The sequence below is a fragment of the Electrophorus electricus genome, chromosome 17 (genome assembly GCF_013358815.1).
Source record: "Electrophorus electricus isolate fEleEle1 chromosome 17, fEleEle1.pri, whole genome shotgun sequence".
NCBI lineage: Eukaryota > Metazoa > Chordata > Actinopteri > Gymnotiformes > Gymnotidae > Electrophorus > Electrophorus electricus.
The window spans coordinates 15,830,043-15,853,472 of record NC_049551.1 but is presented as its reverse complement, the minus strand read 5'-3'; the positions used below and the strand labels follow the sequence as shown (position 1 = coordinate 15,853,472).

At 51.4% G+C, this 23,430-nt stretch overlaps 1 protein-coding gene across 2 annotated transcripts in view; it reads left to right on the top strand.

The window, feature by feature from the left end:
- The first annotated feature begins 21 nt into the window (after positions 1–21).
- The window catches only part of unc5c (unc-5 netrin receptor C), a 109,353-nt gene continuing 85,944 nt past the window's right edge, over positions 22–23,430 (top strand). For both annotated transcript variants that reach the window (XM_027003507.2, XM_027003506.2), the window contains exon 1: positions 22–1,099. In XM_027003507.2, the coding sequence (XP_026859308.1) occupies positions 982–1,099 (118 nt within the window). In that variant the 5' untranslated portion in view covers positions 22–981. The remainder of the gene's footprint in view (positions 1,100–23,430) is intronic.

Here is a 23,430-nt window from a genome sequence, read left to right as displayed (position 1 = left end):
TAAAATTTACATAGACCTGCTTTATCTAAAAATAGTGCTGTGACTACAGAACGAGGACAACAGCACAACCAATAGAAAGGAAATGGCTCCACCAAACCGGGCGCTAACCAAGTGAGTGTCCTGTGCGGAGCGTTGTATAAGCACGTCCCCCGACTCCGCTCACTATGGTGTGCTTTTGAGGAACAAAGTATTGGCAGTAATAAATACTAACGGTATTTAAGTTAAAGTAAAGATGACGTTTTTCCAAAATAGGGAGGGATCTCGGTTAGAAATAGGCTCTATAAGCATGGCTGTCGGACTTTGAAAGAGCCGTCAAATGTCTTAGACAGAGAAGCCTGCCAGAATCCCAAATGGAAAATGACTCCAGAGTGATTGCCGCTTCGTGGACGCTTGTGCGATAGCGCGGCTAATCGATGTAAATGACAGGATGAACATCCATTCCGTTATCCGGACCCGGTTTTCTCCTGGCCGCGCGCAGAGTCGAGTGTGTTTGGATTGGTGGAGGCAGCATGGCACTGGCGCGGCTCGCGCTCCCCTTCAACTCTCCGTCAGAACGCGAGACGCGCGCTCGAGACGAGGTCGTTCCACGTTCCCGGGAGCGAAGAGGTCCCGTTAACGGGCGGAAGCGAGAACTTCAGTGACGGTCGTTGTTACCCAAACAGGAACCTACCGCTGGCAGCGTGATAGTCCGCGCGCGTCGGCGACTTAGCGAAGCCCCCGCAGACAGCGCGCACGCCGCCAACGCGGAGGATACCCGCACGGGAACATTCGCACCGGACGGCAGAGGCGCGCTCCGCTCGGTGTCGGAAGCAAGACGGCGGATCCAGCGGAACCGCTCAGTGCAACCATCGCGTGCGTTGAAGTGTGTTGAAGTTTGGTTTCGGTAGCGCGAGCCGAAGCGCTGCTTCCCGGTGGTGGAAATTCATCTCGTCGGCAGCAGGCGACGGATTCGTCCGGCCGCGGAGTTCGACTGTTCATATCATGGGGAAAAGTGGAAAGACTGCGAAACGGGAAAGAAGGTGTACTGGATTCTTACTGCAGATGATGTCTGTGTCCATGTTTCTGTTTCCTGTCTTCGTCCACATTAGTTTGGCTCAAGGTAAGACATCCTATGGCACCAGACTCTTCATGGCAGTCTAATGTGGTAGACTAGACTGTACTATCGGAGCCGCCCGCGCTGAAACTTCAGCGCTATACAAAGAATTTTCATATATTGTCTAAGAAATGTTGCTCCATCGGATTTGGAGACTCAGATATGGAAACTTGGGCCACGCAATGACGCTCAACTTGAAACGCGCATTTTAGTTTTCTGCGGTTATATCACAAAATTAACATCCCTTGCAAATGTTCACAATTTCAGCTAAAAAAAAATGTACTGCCAATATCTGACACAGAAAGATATGACTTTGTGCTGCTCCTACTATAAGTCTTTGTGAAGAAGCTAGCTAAAATACCGCCAGGTACAACGCTTACTGGGTGCCAGTTGATTATGAGATATTTTTGGCTATATGCTTTCAAAATGAGATCTTGGCTAAACTTAGCAGTAGTAACTAGGTAATAGAATGTATTTTACCGCCCATAAATGTATGGTATTAATCCGCTACGTCTTCATTATTTTCCCGTATCACTAGCCTACTGAGTTTCAGTAATCTAGTCAATAAAAGAAACGTGCTGGACAAAGAATTTGAATATTTACAAAAAATATATAAGTATATTTAAGCAAATAAATTTATTATTATTATTATTATTATTATTATTATTATTATTATTATTATTATTATTATTGCGTCTTTTTATTAATCATATTAATCCTATTATTATGTAAATGATAGCGAATGCTTGCTATTGTTCTGTGTGAATAAGCTTTCATTATGTATAATGTACGCATTATATTTTGACGATACCGTCGTGTAATTTTATGAGTTAAAGGTCATTAGTCTTGGAGTTTCGAATAATTCTAGTAAAAGTTTTAAAAGGCTGGTTGGCTCCTTATGCTTGTGGCGGCGGTGGCGAACGGAGTGGTACAGAAGCCGACCGGACACGGAGCAAAGCAGCAGAAATGATCGCTGTTACACGTTTTTTGTCCTGTAACGTGGGATGATCTTGACAAAGAAGAGGCACCTTTCTGTGTATGCGCGTGCCTCGGTGTAACCTGCGGTGCACTTCTGAGGTACGGACGGGTGCGCGCGGTCGCGACTTGCTCGAGCGGCCGCGATGGGAGATGTGTGTATTTACGTAAATTCCCACTCATCGTGAGTTCATTCTTCGTAACTTATTCCAGGTTTCGCCATGAAGTCTAAAGGGTAACAAAATGAAATACAGTTGGCGTTTACTCTTGGGCTATTTTTTAATGCCAATTTTGAATTAATCTGAGTCGCTTTGAATTTCGGATCACACATTAAGCTTCATTGGCAGGAATGTCAGCATATGTGCCTACGACTGAATGACGGATAAAGCGTTATTTTAGTCCAGGAAAACAATTAGGATTTCAGGCCCCGGGGTGGAGACCTTCACGAGAGCGCTGTACGGATGTCTCCTTTGTTGAGATAATCAGATGTTAGATAATGAAATGTTAGAAATGTTTCCTGACATTCGTGTGTGCTTATGGATACATTTATATTTTATTATGACAAGTTGAAAATGATCAGAAATGTTTTGGGGTTTTTTTTCCCGGCTTACTCTACCTGGACTCATTACTAATTCAGAATGAAAAGCTTGTTGTGTGTGTGTGTGTGTGTGTGTGTGTGTAACGGCTGATGCTTTTCCTAATGCATTCCTTAAACCAGGCATTTGTTGAAGCTTTCTTTGCGAACTAAAGCGTTCAGATAATGTTCCCGCTGCCGCTGGATTATAGCGGGGATGGATACGGGCCTCTCGAGCGCTCCAGTGTCGGGTTTCTGCGCGTGGAATGTTCCCGATGACACATCATCGCTCAAAGAGCCGATGTAACTTCTTTCGTTTTCGCTGTTGGGGCCTCTGGTTTTAGCGACGGATATAATTGCTGTCCAGGTAAACAGTTTCAGTCGTCCTCCTGACACGCAGGGGCAGCGTAACGGCCTTTCCCTCCATTAAAAACCAGTTTGCTAGATCTCCCCAGCAATGTTTGACAGACTTAAACCCTCTCACAGTGGGGCTCTGGGACAATTTGGTGTGCATTCTTGTCCCATGCAGGTGTCCGGCTTCTGCTGAGCTTGTAGTTATGGAGATCAGTAAAAAAATGCCATTATGACTGACCAAATCCAAGACGGTAAGATGGGAACTCAGGAACAGCACAATACCTCTTTTATGTTGCTGAATGTAGTTTGTTCTCCCCTTAGGCCAACAGTCATCTGAAAGTAGTGGTTATTTTTGTCCGATCTATTCCTATCATCCGCCTCAGGCGAAGAAAATGTCACCGGGATACGGATATTCCACGCGGGGTTAGGACTGTTAGCAACTTTATCCAGCAGGGCTAAAGTCCACTCCACAATCTTGCATAGTTAATGAGTTACATGGAAAAGGAGGAAAGCTGGCCAGCTCCAGTTTCTGAAGGACACTGCAAGATGACATAATCCCTCCATTCCCAAACCCTCCGAGGCCAGTGACATTGACTACAAAGGCAACTTGAACCACGGCGTTCCATGTCCATTAAGAAGTCGATACTCGGGAAGGACGTTGTCCGTGTCTAATTAATGGGCCCCGGTATTTTCTGAAGTTCCTGAAGAGCTGCACACATTCCCAAATCACTCGGGGAATACTTCACAGATAAAGTACTTCCCAGATTAGTTATTCAAGAGTTGCTCTTCTTCAACAGTAACCTCTCTCCTTCACTGGAGAGTCTCTTCTCTTTGCCCCGACCCCCCTGCCCCGCCTTGCCCCGCCTCGCCCCGCCCCTCCCCGCCAAGTTCTTCTCTCTAGCCCTTTCCATCACCGCTCTAAAGTGCCCCTGGATATACACTTGTTTTAATCAAGTGTGCAGAATCCAGCTTCGAGAGGATCAGAAACCGAAGTGCTGAATCTGACCTGCCTCTTGGCACCTTAGCCTCGCCTCGCCTCGGGGAGAGACGGCAGGAGGGAGAGAGGGAGAGTGAACGAGTGCTGCCACCACACAGGGCATCTCAGCCCCAAGTGTCCCCAGACGTGGTGATAGTGGCCTGAGAGTCAAGGGGGAGCTGAGCAGGGCCAAAGGACGCGGTGCCCGCCCGAGAGAGCCCCTCACAGGGCTGCGAGTGGCCCCCTGTTCCGCCTCTCCTCCGCCACCCAGATGGGCTCGGGGATTTGGGGCTGAAATCGGCCCGGCTGTCTGTTTGGATATGCAGATCCTCCGTGGATGAGGGCCTGAGATGTCCAAATGTGTGTAAACCATCCTAGTGTGTGTGTGTGTGTGTGTGGGTATATGTGTGTGTGTTTCTCCTTCTCTTCTCTGCGTGCTCCTGGAGTTTTGTGGCCAGCCGTCATCGTATCGTTCATCGCTCTTCACAAAATTCCAGTGCGGGCGAGCCCTCTGAGGAGCGGCGGGGACGTGGCGAGCACTCCACGCTGCTCCTGAGCAGACAAGGCCTCCCCTGTTTGGGCTCCCAGAGCATAATGTGAACCCGAATGGCCCCCTGAGCAGCTCGTAACGCCGGGCCACTTTTTCCATGTGCTCACCCCTCTCTCTCTCTCTCTTTCTTTCTCACACTCTTCCTTTCTCTCTCTCTTTCTCTTCATTTCTCTCTCTCTCTCTCTCTCGGTCTGTTTGCCCTCTGTGCTCTGCTTATGGAGCCTGATCCTAATGAAAATATTTTCATTATTCAGCCTCCTTAACAACGAAAACATCCGCAGGGGGGTGGGGCTGAAGGAGGCGGACGGGTGCAAAGCCTTAGCCGCCAATAGATGCGCAAGCGGGCGCGAGTGTTGCTGCTCTCACCATTACGGCAGCAGCTTGCCTCGGCGCTCTCAGGGGCACTGCTAAGGTTACAGCCATCACGCTCATTCTCCAAGTTCTCTTAGAGCACAAAGGCTGCATTGTGCACGCAGGAGACGGCCACAGAATGACCCAGCACGTGTAACGCCTAGGTAATTCCCTGAGGATGACATGATGTAGGGCACTTTAGAGGCTGTTTTATTTGGGTGTGTGTGTGTGTGTGTGTGTGTGTGTATTGGAGGGGCGGTTGGGTGGGTTTGAGCACATGCACACGCAGGTTAAAGTAAAGGTGTCATCAAACATCCTCGTGCCTCGTTTCCTCCCGTTGCCTTGTGGGTGACGCCGGGGAAGCGCACGTGTGTGTGTGGCATCGGGGCAGAGGGAGGGGTAATTACTGTGAAGACCATCTTGCTGAGGTTGCAGCTCGTCCGCCCTGACATCATGCTCCCCAGCCGGGGGGGCAAGGTGTGTTGTGCTGGTCGGCCTCAGAACTGGCCCGTGTCCGGCTCTGCAGGTAGGAGAAGCAGGCCGGAGCTCTTCCCCTCCTTCCTTTGTTGGAAAGAAAAAATGGGAGTGGGAGTGAACGCAATTAATCACACCCTGTCACCTCCGAAACTACTGTGTGTAACGGAGGGGGGCGTCTGTGAGAGTCAAAGCACGAGCATTCAGTTCTATTAGCAGTCCATTAGTGCAGACTGTTACAAGTACCAACACTTCACGCTAGCATTCCAGTCCGGAAGGGTCTGACCTGTCTGTCGTCGGCGCAAATGTCTCTCTCTGTAACGAGCCTGTCATTAACGTTCACGTGCACATTTTGAGTGTGTGCGATACATTTTTTGTCTGTGTGTGTTGCGCCTGTGTTGTGGTTGTGTCGACACATGAGCCTTTGCTTTAATGTCACTCTACTGAACAACTTTCCCTTTGAAATCCGAACCGTGGCCGTCTTTTGTTTTTTTGCTTACGGAGGATCTTCTGTTCCACGAGGACCCTCTGTGCCCAATTATAGGTGCGGATCAGAGAAGTGTAATTCACAGTCCCGACTCCGCCTGTCGAGAGGGTAATTGTGATCAGGACATGGAGAGAGAGATGAGAGTTATTATCACATGAGCACCCTCTTTTTGGGGTCAGCGTGGAGAGGAGGGCGATATGGCTTCTCTTTTGTAATTCGGAGGACAGAGTTAGTTTTTTGTTTGACTTTTTTTTCCCCAACCACGTAGCCCCAAACGTGGCATTAGTGCACCGATCTCCTTGTGCTATATATATGAATAGAGCTCCAGTCATGCTAACAGAGTGGCTGTGTCCTATGGCCTGAAGCACTTACTGTGTTCCCGTGCTCAAATGGTTTTTGACCTGCGACGAAGCAAAGACAGACAAGCGTTTTACACGATAGTGGCAGTGGATAGCGAGCCTGCGGGTGAGGCATCGCAGCTGGAAGTGTTCCTGCACGTCCGTTTTCCTGCGGCGGAGGTGAGGTGGGGTGAGGTGAGGTGAGGTAGGGGTGAGGTGGGGTGAGGTGAGGTGGGGTGGGGTGAGGTGAGGTGAGGTGAGGTGAGGTGAGGTGCGGTGAGGTGGGGTGAGGTGAGGTGGGGTGAGGTGAGGGGTTTAGGAACATGCTGCGTGTTGCACTCCTGTGCTGCCACTGCAGCATGAAGTGGAAGTGATGCTTTTATCCCCCCCTCTACACACACACACACACACACACACACACACACACTCTAAGAGGCTAGGCTCTCAGGGGCTTCTGTAGGCTGAGTGGCCGGAACGTGGCATTCCGAGCTGGTTGTCTCTCCTGCCCGTGTCCCTCCGCTGGTCCTGACCCGCACCCCTTGGTGAACAGCCAGCTGGGAATGTTTAGACCTGTATCTTTAGTTCGGGATGTTACTTTGGTTTCATGTAGCCTGCTAATGTGCTTATACTAGGAGAACTTCTTATTACTTACATTTATTTACATTTTTGCACTTGGCTGATGTACCAGTTCATTTCTGCTGCGTCCCGGGCAAGCTGGGGGGCACAGGCAGGGGGGAACGCTTCCTGTTTCTCCTCCCTGGTTTATCAGCGTCGCTCTTATTCTTCAGGCCGGCTGACAGATGAAAGCGCAGCGCAGATAAATGTTTGTGCCTTCCTGTTTTTATGGGGCTTAAATAAAGACCATACATTAGCACACTGCTTTGAGCTTTTATTCTCTCCTTCTTCACTGAGCTCTGGTTTCCATTAAGGGCACCACGCAGGTCAGTGGTGATAAGAGGACAATGTAGGTACCCCTGCTGTCTGGACCCTAAAATGTGTGTGTGTGTGTGTGTGTGTGTGTGTGTGTGTTCGGGTGAGAAATGTTACGTGCATACATGCAATAGCCCACTCTCGGGTGGGTAATTAGGGAGGGCGGTTTTAGCCAACTGTACCCTCTGTACAACCTTAATGCTCTTATTATCATCAGTATGTGCTTTACGGCAGGATGTCAAAGCTGTGCGGGAAAAAGGCTTCTGGGGCCAAAGTAAATGAGGAAAGAGGTCCTAAAATACCACACTGGCGTCCCATGAGCTGTGTGTGTGTGTGTGTGTGTGTGTGTGTGTGTGTGTGTGTGTGTGTGTGTGTGTGTGTGTGTGTGTGTGTAAGGAGGTGTTTGGCTTGAGGTCTGCTGGGGCTTTTCCAGAGGTCGTCATTCTGAGGCGGAAAGCCCCCTGTGTAATCTAAGGATTCCATGCGTCTGGTTCCTGGACTGTGTCAGTCCTCAGACGGGGGGAGATAAAACACTCCTCTGCACCAGTCTGGCCTCCAGCACTTCTTCACATGTTGTGTGTGATGTCAAACCTGAGAATCAGGCATCAAGAGCAGGAAAAAAAGTTCCAGCCAGATAAAGATGCGGGAACACCAGGCATTCATCTCGGAGCAAGCCATCCTTTTTTATAATTCCTCCCATATTTCTTACCCGGAGTTATCTGCACAAGTGCCAAAGCAGCTCCGTAAACTGCACAGGCCGTTAGGGGAAGGCTTCAGTGAATGTGTGTCACAATGTCAATGTTTAATGTTGTTTTTTCAGTCTGTTAAATGAGGTGCTAAATTAGAGCCCCATATTGTGATCAGTTCTACACAGGGTTGGCGCAGGGGCTGTTGAGAGAGAACGAAAAGTCTCAGGAGTGTCTCGCAATGAGTCTCGCAATGAGCGCGATTGAAATTTAAGAGCAAACCGATTTTTTTTTTTCCCATCCCTGATTCCTGCTTTCTTGTGTCAGCAATGTATCCTTTTTTTTCTCTGGTCACAGCCTCCCAAAATGAGAGAGCACCAAACGGCTTTTTAGTGGTCCACGTTGATGCCGCTAGGAATTATCCTCTCGGTCAAAATGCCGGCCTTTCTTTTCGGAGTCCGACGCCGGCTTCGCCGAGGCCATGTCGGGCGTGGGTTATTTTCTTCGTTCCGTGCAGTTCTGAGCACGTGATGTTAGCGGTATGCATGGCTGGCCTGAACTCAGCACTTTCGAGCTCACGGAGCCACATCGCCAGTCTCTAGGGTCCCAGGAGCTGGGAGTGCTTAAACTGGGCCAAGCTTGCCGGGGCTAATTTTACAGGCGCTCTGCCGACAGTAAGTCTCCCTAATGAGGACTTTCTGCCTGGCCTGACACAGCCTTGCTTCTTGCTCCACCCCCTCTTGCCTTTCCTAGAAGGAGCGCGGGCAGGAGCATCAAGAAGCAGCGGGCGTGACGCACCGGCGGGGGCCAATCCCGGGCCGGGAGTCCTTCACCCCGCGCCTCCAACACGGGTTTGAACCATCCCCGTCTGCCGAGTATGGTCAAGCATCTCAAGTGGCGCTGAAGAAAACCGGTAGCCGGTTAAAAATGAGAATGTGTGGAGTTTGAAAGCGGACTCTCGTGGGGTCATAGAGAGGATGGGAGGAACAGATTGCACACTAAACAAGAGTAGCTTACCAGGCTTGAGGAAGACCTCCAAACATAGAAGAGTACGTGAATAAATAATGAGTCCTGGCCTGAAGTCTTCTAATGGAAGCGTGCGGTGTGTGAAGTTACCTCTCAGAATAGGAGCATCAGGTAACCTGGTGATTCTTCGTAATGCAGACGAGTTTGACCTCCTCTCTAGACACATTCTCAGCACATGGCTTTTTATCTTCAATTTTGTCTCATGTGTTTTTCAAAAAAGATTTTTTACTCTCCCTCTGCCTGAGAAATGTAGCCTATGGCCCCTGCGTCTCAGTCAGGGGTCATAAACCTGAGCGCATGCAGTGGAACACACACAAGTCTGCTCCATGATGTAAACTGATACACCATTATGAGGGCATTAGGCATTCCCCAGAACCCTCTCTCACGGAAAACAAACGATCCTCTCACAGCGTATGAAACGTATAGATTCCAGGCATGGGGGTGGGGATGGATTTGCCAGTGGGATGGAGGGTGCGGCTGGTGTCCGTGTAGGCCCAGGCATAAAAGGGCCAGCCGCGCGGCCCATTCGTGAGCTCGGGCTGCGTGGGGCCTCCCGTTTAGAGGAGCCGTCACGTTTGAATTACAGGTGCTGAGCGCTTGCCTTCAGTAGCCGCGCACATAAATTTCGCCGCGCGCACAACCCTCACGCCTCTCATTTGCGAGAGAGTGCGTCGGTAAATCTCCTCTGTGTTTGTTCTTTCAATAAGGCCGCCAAAAAGAGAGAGAGAGAGAGAGAGAGAAGAAAGGCCCATGTTTCACCAGCTGTGTCTTTTTTTGCGTGTGTTTTGCCGGTGTTACAGCGAGGGAGGTGTTTTATCGCGAGGCCTCACTTCAGCACAGCCAAGCTTCGCCAACAAAAACAACACTCTGGGCTTGAGGAGGAGTGGGCCGGCCCAGAGGGAGGGGGGCGGCACCAGCACAGGACCCGCCCATCCGCCCGTCATGCCGGCAGGTAAGGACGGATGCAAACGCGTTTGCGTGCGGAGCAATGAGTTTAGCCAGGCGGTGCTGGAGCTCACGGCATGTGGAAGATTCACTTTCCCTGTGCCCGTCGGGTGCTACGTATTTTGTACGGAAAACGGACAGTCAGATTTTTTCATGCCGCTTTTGGGAAGAACGGGATAAGAGGGGCCGGCTGTTGCAGCCAGTGCCGTGATTTTTAATCCCGATGTTCCATCGTGGACTGAAATGTGTTCGTAAGAATCACAGGCAGCATCGTTTACACTTTAGCCGGTGACTTCTTGTATTCTCCGACCTTTCCTGTTTGCTTTAAGAGGCACTTCAAACAAATGCCGGACAGGAACCCGGCTTACTGTGTCCAATAGCTCGGAGATCCGTGCCTGGCCGTGTTGGACTGGATTTGTCTGTATTGCCATGGAATGCGCCGGGCTGATGTCTGACTGCAGAGGACTAACAGCCTCCCTGTCACTAAGACTGCTTCTCCCGCCGTATTCTTAAGGCCCTGTCACAGCTCATCATCGCTTTCCCTCACCTTCACTTCCTGTCCCTTTCTCACTTATCTTTGGTCTTTCTGGAAGGTTCTCCGAGATGCAACTCCAGCTACATGGGGAGATAATGACTTTGAAAGACTCTTTTTTTCCTGTAGATATTCTGAAATAATATCTGCTTGGTGCCATCCCTCGTCCTGCAAAGTGGTCTCTGGGTTTCCGGTAAAAAAAAAAAAAAGTAACGTCCCCTCGGTTCAGTAATCTGCTAATGACGATAACGATTTCTACTGCGGGCTCAGTAACGGCGTACAGCACCCTGCGCCTGGGTCTGACTGCCATGCTGTAGCCATTACGTGCGTGAGGCTTGACAGTCTGGCTTTTATTTGAAAACAGTAGTCCCATTTTCCTCCCCACGTAGCCGCTAGAGAAAGCGCTCGTCTCGAGCCCTTCGCCTGGGCACAACCGCTGTTCCAGTTTCTCTCTGAGACGCGTTTGAGACGAGGCCGATAACAATCCGCTAATTAGCGCCGTGCACTGCAGATCTCAGTCAGCGCTTTCAGTATCGTAGTAATAATTTTTTCGTTTTTTTTAAATGCCAGTAATGGACTCGCACGGGCCCAAGGAGGCGCGACATGGCTAGTTATGCGAAGCAACACCACCCTGCACCATCTTGATTGTTTGCCTCCACAGATGTGGTTCGGCAGCGACAAAACAAACAAGCGCCTCCGCTCTTTTCTTCGGTCTTTTCAGAAGCAAATGTAGGCCATATGCAGATTTGGGCTCCGTGCTGCGCAGCCATACAGCAAATTCCTTAGCTTTAGCGCTTTTTCCCCTGTATCTATTTTAGCTGCTTTTAGGATCTAAAACATGTTTGCCTCATCCGTCTTGCGGATAAGAAGTGGCATTTCCTTGGGCTCCAACTGGTAATTTTCCCGTCCTGTATCCCAGCTGGTATATTTTTGCTGCTTCACCTATCTCACCGTAACCAGGGTCGGGTCTGGATTTGCCTGGGGCCAAATTTGCCTGAAAGCCCCACTTTTCTTCTCAGATCAGACTACATTAAGGGGGGAGGATGGATGAAGGCGGCCTGGTCCTATGCATTATCGCAGATGGTCATAACCCAACAAGCCCCCCCCCAGACTTGCTGTGGCGTGGCCCTGAATGTGAATAGCTCCAGTCAATGGCCTTTTCCCTTTATTAATCTCATCTTGGGCTCATTTTGTCTTGTCTTTTCTCTCTCTCTCTCACACACACACACACACACACTGAAGATAAATAACCGTTCAGCAAAAGGTTTTGGATGGTAATTGACAGGCCATGCTAAACAAATCCACTTGCCCTCTGTCGGGGCCCCCCAGAAACCCCCCTCCCCCACCCCATCTAATCTAACTAATGCTCCTTGTTTGTGCGCCGTATGGTGAATTGAAAACAGCCTGACTCAATACCTGATCCATATCGGCCCGCCACGTCGCATGCACATTAGCTGTTTCTCCACAGCTCCCGTAATTGCGTTACAGCACTCCGAGCCTGTAACTATTAGGGCCTCACACTGTCCTGCCTGTTGTTAATCGCAGCCTCTGCGGGCTCCAGCGCTCCGATTAGGGCACCGGCGCAGGGCGGGAGCGGAGGACAGAAATGAACGACTTCCTCTCGCTCCAGGCCCTTAGGCCCCGCCCACCTCTCTTCACTCCACTGGCCAGGAATCATCTGGAGACCGCAGCAGGTTCCAGAAGTTCTGCCCTGTCTTGATAAGCTTGATAGATGCTTACAGAACAGCTAACTCAATCCTTGGTTGGAAAATGGCACTGAAATCCTCTGCCCGACTGTCTGTGAAAGATTTCAGGGCGGACTTTTCTCTGTAAAATGAGAAAATGCTCCCAATGTCCGTAAGCGTTTGTGTGTCCTCCCTGGTGCTGCTTCCGTTCCCCAGGACGTCATGGGCATGTCAGGAGAGGAGCGTGGGTAATGGGCTTTCTCCAGGCTGGGTGGGGGGGCGGGGGGGTGTTGGGGGGATCTCCGCCTCCCGCTGTAATCACTAGATTGCTGGGGCTCATCTTTCATCACGCTCTCCGCGGATCCTTCTGGGAGACGGCTGGCCGGCCGCGGAAAGAGCGGGGCCGGGCCGGGGATCCGGTTACGCTGTTTCAAGCTCGCTGCTTTTTCCAGGCAGCGTGGCAGTTTAGGGATATGGGCTCTGCAGGAATAAATGACCCGTACCTCCCCACATCCCTCCCCCTGCTTCTGGGTTTTCTTCTGCTAACAGTGGTGGTCGGCAGTTTATCAAACGGCAACGACTAGAAAAAGGCATGCTGGGACGAGTCTCTCGTCGCTGTAGCCGTAATCAGTTCTGGCCTCCTTAATGGAGACGTCAGTGTGAATCCAAAGAGCAGCTCTTTAAAATTTTATAACTTGGAAACGGCTGATTTATAGTGATGGGCATCAGCGAAGCTTCTGAGCGGCAGAATGTCTCTGTCAATACCGATACAGAACGGAGGGACTCGGAGAACAAAGGAGGCGGAGTGTGAGCGTGTGGTCTGAACGGCCTTGTTTATCCGAGCCGGTTAAAGGGCCCAGAGTAGCCGGCACACCGAAGCAATGGGAGAGGTGAGAGGGTGCGGCGCGTGGCCCTGACACAGCAGACCAAAGAAGCGACCCCCCCCCCAGCCTCTCCCATCACCCCCGCAATCTCCCCTGTGACCTCAGCACCTGCCCTCTGACCTCCATAAAGTCACTTAAATCATTATCTTCTCAGCCTCCTCTTTCCCAGGTCCCGGAGTGCACCGCGGACCTACCTGCCAGCTGACATTTTGTGATCAATTACGACAGACAGGGGGTATCTGTGTCTGGGAAGCTCCCCGGGGGCAGATTTGTCAGCGGTCCGGGGGCAGGTGGGGGGGGGGGGGTGATCAGATATGCTCGTGAGGAGGCATGGCAGAGGAGTAAAGGCAGACAAACGTCTCACTCGTCTAGACATAGGGTTCTTTTGTCATTGTCTTCGTTCACTCGCCTTTATCCGTCTCCTAGGGGCTTCAGGGTTAACGAGGACCGCGACGAGCCCTGGAGAGCAAGGTTTAGCGTAGCCGGCCCAACTCTGAGGGGGCCAAAATCAGCAGCAGCGTCGCCGTTGACGACAAGGGATTGGTGAGAGGACAGCAGGTCTTTGTGGTTTAGTGATTCACCCAGTAACTGACAGATAATCCCTCGGTGGGAGAAACGCGGAGAATCTGTGGGAGTGATGTGCCCGGAGACGCTAATCCCCTGCTCATGCTGTTGCTGCGCCCTCCTCGCCGTCAGGTACGGGCGCCGTTGCCAGGAGTCTCTCTCAACCCCCCCCCCCCCCCACACACACACACACACACCTGCCTCTGAGCTGCGGGAATTCACTCTGCCCCCTCCAACTTCCCCACACCTTCACATCCCTACCCCAGCCACCACCTCCACACCCATCTTCGCTCGCGGCGCCTGTCGTCTTTAAAGTGGTGTTTGTTTTTACTGAAGTGAGTAATCCATTCTGCGTCATCATGGCAGAGCCGTGTCCAGTCGGGGGTTCAGAAGCCTCCGAGACGGATCACATCGGGCCCTAATTAAGCGTGTCACCATTTGCCAAGTCTCGTCCTGTCGCAGGGACGCTGCCGCTCCTGACTTATTGTACTCAGGAGGGATGGGACAATAGACTGGCCAGCATGCCTGTTTGTTTTAATGGAAGCGAACTTCATGGGGACCTGTGGGAAAGGGATTTTTGTGATAGGATTGTGAGGCTCCAGGCACGGCCAGCTAAGCCATTTCCATTTCTGCCAGTTCTGGAGGTTGTGGAATGCAGCCTGAAACACAGCATGGCACGTCCAATCCCTTCCAAGTAAAAGCAACACACAGATCCAATGCTGGACGCCATCTTGTCCTAGTGTCCCTGCTCTTCCGTGGTCTTCTTTCATTACACTCTTAAATGTCTGTTTAAAGAACCCTTAGTGTCGGGCACAACTTTGCCCAGTGGATTCCAAACAGAGCCACAGTCAGGATGAGTGTTCTACATAATAAAAGTCCCCGCACGTGGGCGACTTCACTTTTTAGAGCCCAGGTTAGTTTTAGAAACACATCAAAATAAAGAACAGCGCCCAATTACATCCGAATCCTCTTGTTTTTCTGCCGACGTCAAACCGTTCCTCCTCTCACAGAAGGGGGTCACAGCGAGGATATTCTGACACTATCTCCCAGAGACCTACTTTCTTCCACTGCTTGATGAGGGGATCTGGAGTAAACAATTTCGTTTGCCGGTCACCATGTTCTCATCCTCCTAATGTGATGCAGGTGACTCGTGGGGGAAGGCGGACGTGCAGTTCTGACCCGTCCCAGGTCCCAGACTTGTAATTAAATACCCGACTACACTCGCGGCTTTCCTCCATGGGGCGGGCTTTGATTACATCACTGCTGATGTGTGCTGGTTAGTGTACTACCTGCCTTTCTGCTGTCAAGCTCCGTTACTAAAGTCTGCTGGCTTGTGACCTGTGACCTTGCCAGCATGAGGACATTTGTGGCACATTAGCATGCGAGTTTATGTGTGTGTGTGTGTGTGTGTGTGTGTGTGTGTGTGTGTGTGTGTGTGTGTGTGTGTGTGTGTGTGTATGTTAATGTCTGAATGAGGTTAGGGGAGTTGTTGCAGTGAATTTGTTTTCTAATAATAGTAGGAGTATTTATCTTGAAGATCTTCTGCCTTTTCTCCACGAGCGAGGGGAGAACGGAGAGTAAGACCCTGGTAGTCAGAGCCCATTGAATTCTCCACAATGGCTGCTTTTGTCTTGCTTGTGATAACATAATTGGACCCCAGGTACCAGCCTCACAGACTGGAATTAGTTTTCACTGTATGAGGTATAGTGAGATTTAACGTGCCACGTAGCCATCACAACAAAAAAAAAGCCTGCGTCCCCCCACCCCCGCACACCAGCCCCCCACCCCGCTATATATCTCTCATTTTTTGCTTGTGATACAGAAATGCAGCCCTCCGGATGAGAAAAGAGGAGAATAAACAGGCGTGTTTTCTCTCTCCGGAACATTACGCTCCAGCTCTGTGCGGTGTTTTCTGTTGTTTGTATCCATTTGCCGGTTTCCATTACGTGCAACTCTGCCCACAGTCCACTCTGACACTATACGGCCCGGCAAAAGTCCCTCCGCGATCGGGGCCCGTTTACCCACTCTGGGTCAAGATGCTCTCTGTGTCAGTTCCCCTCAACGGCTGACTCAGAGGAATGGTGCGCCCACGTGCGAAAGCCGCTCACACCACATGGCACGCAGCCCCTCCCCCGTGCCCCGACTCGGGGTGCTTGAGGAAGCGGGTGGCTGGAAAGGTTAACCGGGTGAATAAAGCCAGCCCCCTGAAGATCAGGAGTCACCAGTCTCTCTCTCTCTCTCTCTCTCTCTCTGTCTCTCTCTGTCTTTCTGTTATTCTATCTCCATCTCTCCCTCCCTCTTTCTATCCCCCTCTCTCTTTCTCTTCCTCGCTCTCTACTTTCCTCCCTCTAGCGCTCTTTCTCCTCTGTAAACAAGAATGAAACAAGAGGACCCTTCATCAGCCTGTAACGCCCGGCGCCCCCTGCTCCCCTCCCATTACCTCTCCCCTGTGTTTGCTCTTCCACTCCAAATATTGTTTCATCGCTTTGAAGAAAAATGGCAGAGCATGTGCGTGGGCGTCTCGGAGGACTGGCCACTCGGGAGGGAGGTAGGGTTGGCTTGGGCGGGTCCACTTGCGGCAATTGGGGTGGGATTTGGACCCGTTGGCTGGGCAGGCCTTAAAGTTGTGATGGGAACGTTGCTGAATTGGACTTTTGATGGCGACTGCACCGAACGTAAACATCGTGGCCTTTCACAATCCAGGCCCAATTCTGATTAACTTGCTGACCCCCCACACACACACCTTAACATTTCTAGACTGATTTTCCTCTGTGGCCTGCTTGAAACAGCCTGGACCTCACAGAGGAAAGAGAGAGAGAGTCTGTTTCCATGAATGAATTAACACACAGAGGGAGAAAGAAAGACAGAAGGAGGGAGAGAGGGAGGGAGGGAGTGGAGAAGCAGAGAGAGCGTTCCTATTGAACATTTTTCATCTAGTGCCCTTTCCACTGCACAGAGAGAAAGAGCGACAGAGAGAGAGAGAGAGAGAGAGAGAGAGAGATGACACAGCAGAGCGAGCAGAGTTATCTGACCCCAGTGAGCTGACTCCAAGCACCTCAATTCTTGTCTCTCTAAAACAGAGTAAACAGCTTTTGTGGGTGTAACCAAAAGAAAGAACAAAGCAGAGAGAGAGAGAGAGAGAGAGAGAGAAAACAAGCTAGTGTCTCAGGAGCCTGTCAGCTGTAATGGTCCCAAGAAACCCACTATATCATAAAATAATTGTAGAATGACTCATTTACGCAGCGCTTCCAGGACGCAAATGAGAGACGACCGGCCGACACCTGCGAGTCCAGTAGTGGACGTTTAATCATCTCATGCGTGTCAATGGCACCATCCGAAATACAACGCAAACCACACTGAGTCACATTTAATATCTTTAAGCCCTTCTGAGCTTCTCCTCAGCAGATAAGGTTGGTTAACTTTACTTTACACAGACCAGAAAATAAGCATTTATCACTGCGTTTCGGAGTGAGTGCGGGACACGCCGGCGTGCACGTGTGCCGTAGGTGTGTTTCTGCACGTCTGCAAGACCCCGTAGTCTTCCGCCTGCCGCACGGTCCGCAGGGCCACCGGCTTTAATTAGCGGGTGCCCTGTACCTGTCTGTCTGCACTGGCGCCGAACACACTCACCTACGTTTGCTCACCCCGACGCCGGCAGTAACCGGAGAGCACGTCGCAAAACCCAGGCCTTTGCGTGTCCTTTTTCCTTATCCTAGACACGGAAGGAGAGAGGACCCGATTAGCTTGATGTGCTGCGACACATAATCAAAACACAGTTTCATCATCAGTCACGACGTAGGCCGAGTTCACGGAGGCCCCTGATGAAATGGCTCCATCCGAGGAAACGCAGTGGAAAGCGAAGACTGCCATTAAAGAAACTACCGCGTTAAGAGGTTCAGAGGCGCCGCCTTCCCTTGGGACTGAACTCAATTAGTTTCCACTGATTAACTTCTCTGACTCCCCTTTGCCCCCACGATTGCCCGTTCGGAGGTACCCAGCTGATACGAGATGCCCCTGCCAGCGACGCTGTATAGTCTGTACGGGTGAATTATAGCTGAAAAAGCCTCAGGTCTGTTGCTAACCCCTTCGCTCTACACACACACACACACACACACACACACACACACACACACACACACACACTTCTTCTTCTTCTGTCATCAGCTGTAAAGAATCAGATTCAGACAGGATATAGCCTCTCCCAGGAGTTAGCGCCAGACCAAGGTGGTAGTTATCCCGAAGAGAAGGCCACGTGAAGCTTCAGTGGGTAAGGGTGGCCCTTGCTAGGGACGGTTCCCTAGGGAGAACGACTGGTTCTGAGGGACGCTGGCGACAGCCTTGTCAAGGGCACAGCAGTGCTGAAGTTTCCAGGGCCTCGGCCCCATAACTGGAAGAGTGTGAGGTAAATTCAGTGAAGCGCAGCTGATATTCAAACAACACGGCGCTTTCGCCGGCGTCTCTCGTCGTCTTTGAAAGGCACTCCTGAGGTGAGGAAAGAGGCACTCTGTTCTTTTGAAGCCGCTAATCTGCTAAAAGTCAAAAAGGAAAATATAACGGCGTGGTAGCCTTGAACCTGCTCATTTCTCCCACTGATTACAGCTTTAAAGCAATCTCCCAGCCTGCCCTACGAAGCCTAGGCGGTGGTAACGTCCAGCCCAGAATAGCCGATCTTTTAATAGCACCTCGGGCTTCACAGTGGCAATGACCCTCGCGTGATTTGAAATTTTCCTCTTCTTTCTGTGTTGCTTCTTGAATGCGAGATTTGGCCGAGCATACGGGCTTAAGCTCCCCCTGTGCCACAACCTCCATCCTCTGGCTGAACTCCTCACGCGTCATCTGCATGAGGAACACGAGAAGAGCGGTCACCTTCTGCAGCGCTCTAAATGATTGAGCAGGTCTTGGTTTGACAGAGAGGAAACGAGAAACAGAGAGCCCCTCGCGGTCACAGACCCCCCCCGCCGCACCCCACCCATCAGTCAACACAGGAAAGAACTGAGCCTGGTTGTCGGGGAGGACTTTTGCGGTTGCCCGGAGCGACCAGTGTCAGAGATCACCCTTTTGTCTGCAAAGTTGTGCCTCCACGCTGCATCCTACATCTACCTGCTGTGTAAGGGGCCTCACTCCACTCTGGGGAATTCGTCTACTTATTCATGCCATTGTTCTAACGTGGCATGATATAACATACCCTGAATACTCGCCGTAACAATCCCGGGATTCACGTAAGATGTCCAGGCCCACCAGAACCCCTTATAGGATCTGTGGGATTAGGGCTTTCTCTCTTCTTCAGAATCCTCCGCACAAAACCTCCTCCCAGAACCACACACACGCTGGTGTTTGCCTTTCTTAGTCCACAGCATTATGGTTGTGTTTGCCGTGCGGACAGAAAACACAGCAGGATCCCCTCTGCCTTTCCCGTCCCCAGGCTCGGCGGGTGAGAAATCAAGGGCTTCGTTTGAAGCTGATCAGGACTGAAGCGTCTCCGTCTGCGAGGCAGCCCCCGCGGTGGCCCGGGTCGTAGCCGAGTCCCTCTGAATGGCAGGGCTAGGCTTTGATAGTCCGACCTGTTTACCGCCCCAGTGCCTCTGGGCCCAGGCGCCTTTGATCAGCTCCAAACGAACTGACCAGTGAGGGAAATATTCAACGTCTGTGATCTCAGCTGGCTTCTCTTGCCACCGCCGGCTTTTTCAGTGACCTGTTTCATCTCGATTAAACGTTTGCTGGTTTGCTGCCCCTGTAAATCCTTCACTTACTCGCAAGGAAAAAAAACTAAAGTTTTGCCAAGAGTTTACTTTCCGACATGAACTGGGCGTTGGCTCTCTTATGCTAATCGTACGGCTGGGGAGGTCCTGTGCAAACGCCCTCATTTGGTGCAGAGAGAAGGTTATTGGTTAGTGGCAGCTTCGTTGTGTGCGGGGTATTCTTTCCGAGCGGCCCCTCTTAAAAGCACAGACACAGAGGTTGTGAGTCACTGTTGACCCTTTGACGAGTCCCGATGCAGTAGCTTTCTGGGTAGGTCACATGGGCACGCAGGTTCTTCTGAACTCTGTCCTGTGATCTCCACATGGTGCCGGTCGAGCTCGTCCCTGCAGAAGCTGCTCCAGACGTGTGTAATGTTCAGGCGCTGGGGCGCAGCCTGTGCAGGGATACCGGGGCCCCTGTGCAGCTCTCATCAGGACCCTTTCAATGACATTGCGCTGATTAATAGCATCCTGCCACGCGTCGTTCATCATCTTTAAAATGGAGATGGAGAAAAAGGGACAGGAGGGAATGGGAAAGCATGGGAGGGAAAAAATAAATAACACCAGAGAAAGTGCTTACTTGAGATCCTTTAAATCATTCCCTTTCTTCTCCTCCCCTTTCCCACCCCGGGCGCCCGCGGTATCTCACCTTCCCAGGCGCGGTGCAGGCGGTGTTGTCGGTATGGGGGGGGGGCGCGCCTTGCCGCGGGGAAGAAACATGAACAGCGCACCGCCCAACTCAAAGCTGGCCACAAAGGTGGGATCGTGCATCTCCTGGAGCCACTCAAGGTCAGCCAGCGGCCACGGAGCTTTTACGAGATGCCTCCGAATTCAACCCCCCCCCAATAAGGCCGGGTTCATCCGCTCTGGCCAGCAATTATCGAGGAATCAGGCAGCTCATTTGTGCAAATCTCAATTTATGCCCACGATCTACTTTTCATTGCTTATTGCCGGTTCCCAGGGTCGTTACGCCTCGGCCAATGCGCACCAGCAATGGGAGAGAGGAGGTTATGAGTACCCCGCTCCCCAAGGAGCGAAGATAAGACCGAGAAGTGATGTTCGGAGCTCTAAGGAACGAGGGTTAGGAATGTCACAGCAGTCCAAAATATCCTTTTACATGCCATACGGCATCCTCTACCCAGCTGGTTGGGCACTATAGATAACGATGGCGGAATTAAAGTGTTTTAACCGGTAATATAATTTCAATCTTGTGCGGGCCATTAATTGCTACTTCAAAGTGTCGTGAATAACCCCAGAGTGAGTCTGCTCGAGCTCTTGGAACCAAGGCAGAGGAGCAAAGGGTCGCCTCTCCGCCCTGTTCAGCGGCTCAGTATGTGACGCGCATGTCCGCGTCGTGCCCGGTGTGGCTGGTTACGAGCTTGGCTCCTGCTCCGAGTCTCCTGCGTGCTGATACCCAACCCCGAGCCTTCTGGCATGCTGTCGCAAAATGGGCCTCCCTGCCTCTTTCCTGTCTGCACCCGAGCCACTGCAGGGGCAGGCTGCAGAGCTCCAGGGCAGCTGGCCGGCCTGATGGGCCCAATTCATCACGTCGGGGAGGGAGGCGGGACCCGCTGGAGGCCCCCGAGCCTGGGCCTGTTGTTGACTTTATTGTGATAGTTATTAAATAAACCCTGACGACAGGCCTGGCGATAAGAATGCTTTCAACCCAAGCCACGGGGGAGTGCGTTCCAGACCAGGGGCCTGGCCGCTCAGGAGAGGAGAAAGGAGGATGGGAGAAAGGAGTAGGCCAAGAAAAGAAGAGGAGAAAGAGCGAGAGAGAGAGAGAGAGAGAGAGAGAGAGAGAGAGAGCGAGTTCCCAGTTACCCAAAAGATGGATGACATGCCCCAGGGCCGGGCTGAATGGCGTAACGCCCCCCTGTGGTCTGGCAGTGAAATGCCTTGCCTCCAGCACACACAGTTAAGTTCTATTAGCGAGAAAAGGGGCAGCTGGGGGGGGGGGTTTGGAGGTGTGGCCGCAGGGCCAGAGGAGGGGTGGGGCTTTCATCAGTGCTAGTGGCCAACAGCCAACAGTTGGCATGTAAAACTCGTGCCAGGCCTCCCCGCTGCTGTGCAAGCAGTGTTTGTCAGCAACCTCCGGTCCCACGGTCTCCTGCTCATCCTCCGGCACGGCGCCCAGCTGGCCGGGTGGGACAGCGTGGCCTGGCAGAGAACCCCCCCCCTCAGGGCCACCGAAAGTGTCGGGCCCGGACCACGCTCCCGAGACTCGCACCAGGGGAAGCGCCGTTCACGTTTCCCCTCCAGGCTCGACGGTTTAGATCCTCTTCCTGTAAACGGTCCCCGGACTGCTGTCGTCTGTTTATTTTTCGGAGGCTATCTGCTTTGGCGGCCACCCGGCTGCGGGCGTGGCGCTCTGGACGCGCTCCGCTCTGCTGGGCCCAGACAGCTGCAGGGTGGGGCCTAGTCCCTCTCCTGCCCTGCCCCGCGGGAACGTTGCAGGGAGGGCGAGGAGAGTGGGGGGTTATTAGAGGAGTGAATTACCCATGGAGTCATTCATTACCAATAAACAAACATGAAAGACCAGTAAACACACACACACGGACCAGTGCGCCTCCCTCCAGCTTTCGTCCTGGCACGCAGTTTTGTAATCGTCCTCTAAACGAAAAGGGAGGTGCTTAATGGCTGAAACCGCCCTGCCTCCCGCCATCAATTTCGTAGCAGCGCTTACGAGCCCTTGAAAGGTTTCCATCATCTCATCAAAGGAGCCTTTTGAAAAGACGGTATTATGTAGGCGCTGAGAGACTGACTGTTTTGACGGCTCACGCACTTGAGATTCAAACGATTAAAAGACATGAAGGCATTCTTTTTATGAGGCAAGATAACATCTCTCCTTTTTTATAGCCACCTCCCGCAGTGGGGGATCAGCCCCCCCTCACCTTCTCTTCTCTTTTCAGTGTTTTTCCCTTAAAATGTTTCTTTCTTGTGAAGCAGTGGGATACAGGTACTCCAGGTTAATGAAAAACTCGTGTACCATCTGTGTCGTCAAACGTGTCAGTCGGTCACAACCCGACAGAGCCGAGCTCTTAGCGCTCTCCTTTAAGTGCGCTTGACAAATGGACAGGGACTTAAAAGACTGTCATTTCAGCTTTGGTGACCTTGTGTGCGTTAAGGTCAAGCTGATCTGGGCACAGTGAGATGTAACTTTTAAGCATGGCTGCACAATGTGGACCAAATTGCCATGATGTCACATTGCGATGATGTCACTATGTTTCAATTGCGACATACCTCGATATTGATGTTAAAAACTCACTGATGAGCTCTTAATATGGAAGCGTTAAAGACCGGACTGAAGCAAAATGATTTATAGGAATACAGTGATTTAACCAAACATCCAGGTGTAATGCCAGGTGGGTCAGGAGTGTGCTCAAACACACAGTAACAATCTGCCATTCACATGAGGACATATGGTGACCTTTTGTGAAGTCGGTGTTTCATGCCCCAGTGTTTGGTGAGTTAGGGGAGAATTATCTATGTAACATCTTGAGTTCTGAGAGAAACTCATCCTGAACCGTCTGCCGTATTTGCCACTGTAAATTGAACAAGAGCGAACACCAAAACGAATCTCCTGCAACATCAAAACAGCGTTCCCACCCTGAAGCCACAGAAGACGCCTCGCCCAGTAGTGCAGAATAGCGTGCCAGAGGGTTGAGATACCAGGCAGGAGTGCAGTGTGTTCAGCACACTGTTACCGTAAAGCAGCACAGCACGGCAGCATCACCAGGCCGAGCGGTGAAGCTGTCGGATGAGTGCACAACTGAAGCGAGAGTCTCTGAAGTCCTCCTCTCAGGGGAAGAATGCGACAAAATTAACACCTCACAGCAGGGCTCAGTGCAAACAAACATATAGCTGCACCGTCAAGGTGTGTGTGTGTGTGTGTGCGTGTGTGTGTGTGTGTGCGTGTGAGTGCGTGTGTGTGTGCGTGTGTGTGTGTGTGCTTCATTCAAATCTCTTTAAATCTGGGATCAAAATATCCCCATAAAAATATAAATATGTGCAAATTATTATATTGTGATGATGTTTTTTTGTTTTTAGTTTTTAAAAACCTCAAAATACACCACTTATTTTGAAAAACAGTATTTAAACAAGCGCAGTGGTGCAGTGGAACACTTTCCATAAATACTGTATATCAACACATCCGTGACAGTGTGTGTATGACGGGCAGGCTCTCGAGTGGCACGCGAGGCGCATGGCGGGGAGTTCAGTCACGCGCCGCTATTGTCAGGAGACCTCCGCTGATGTCTTTGATGACG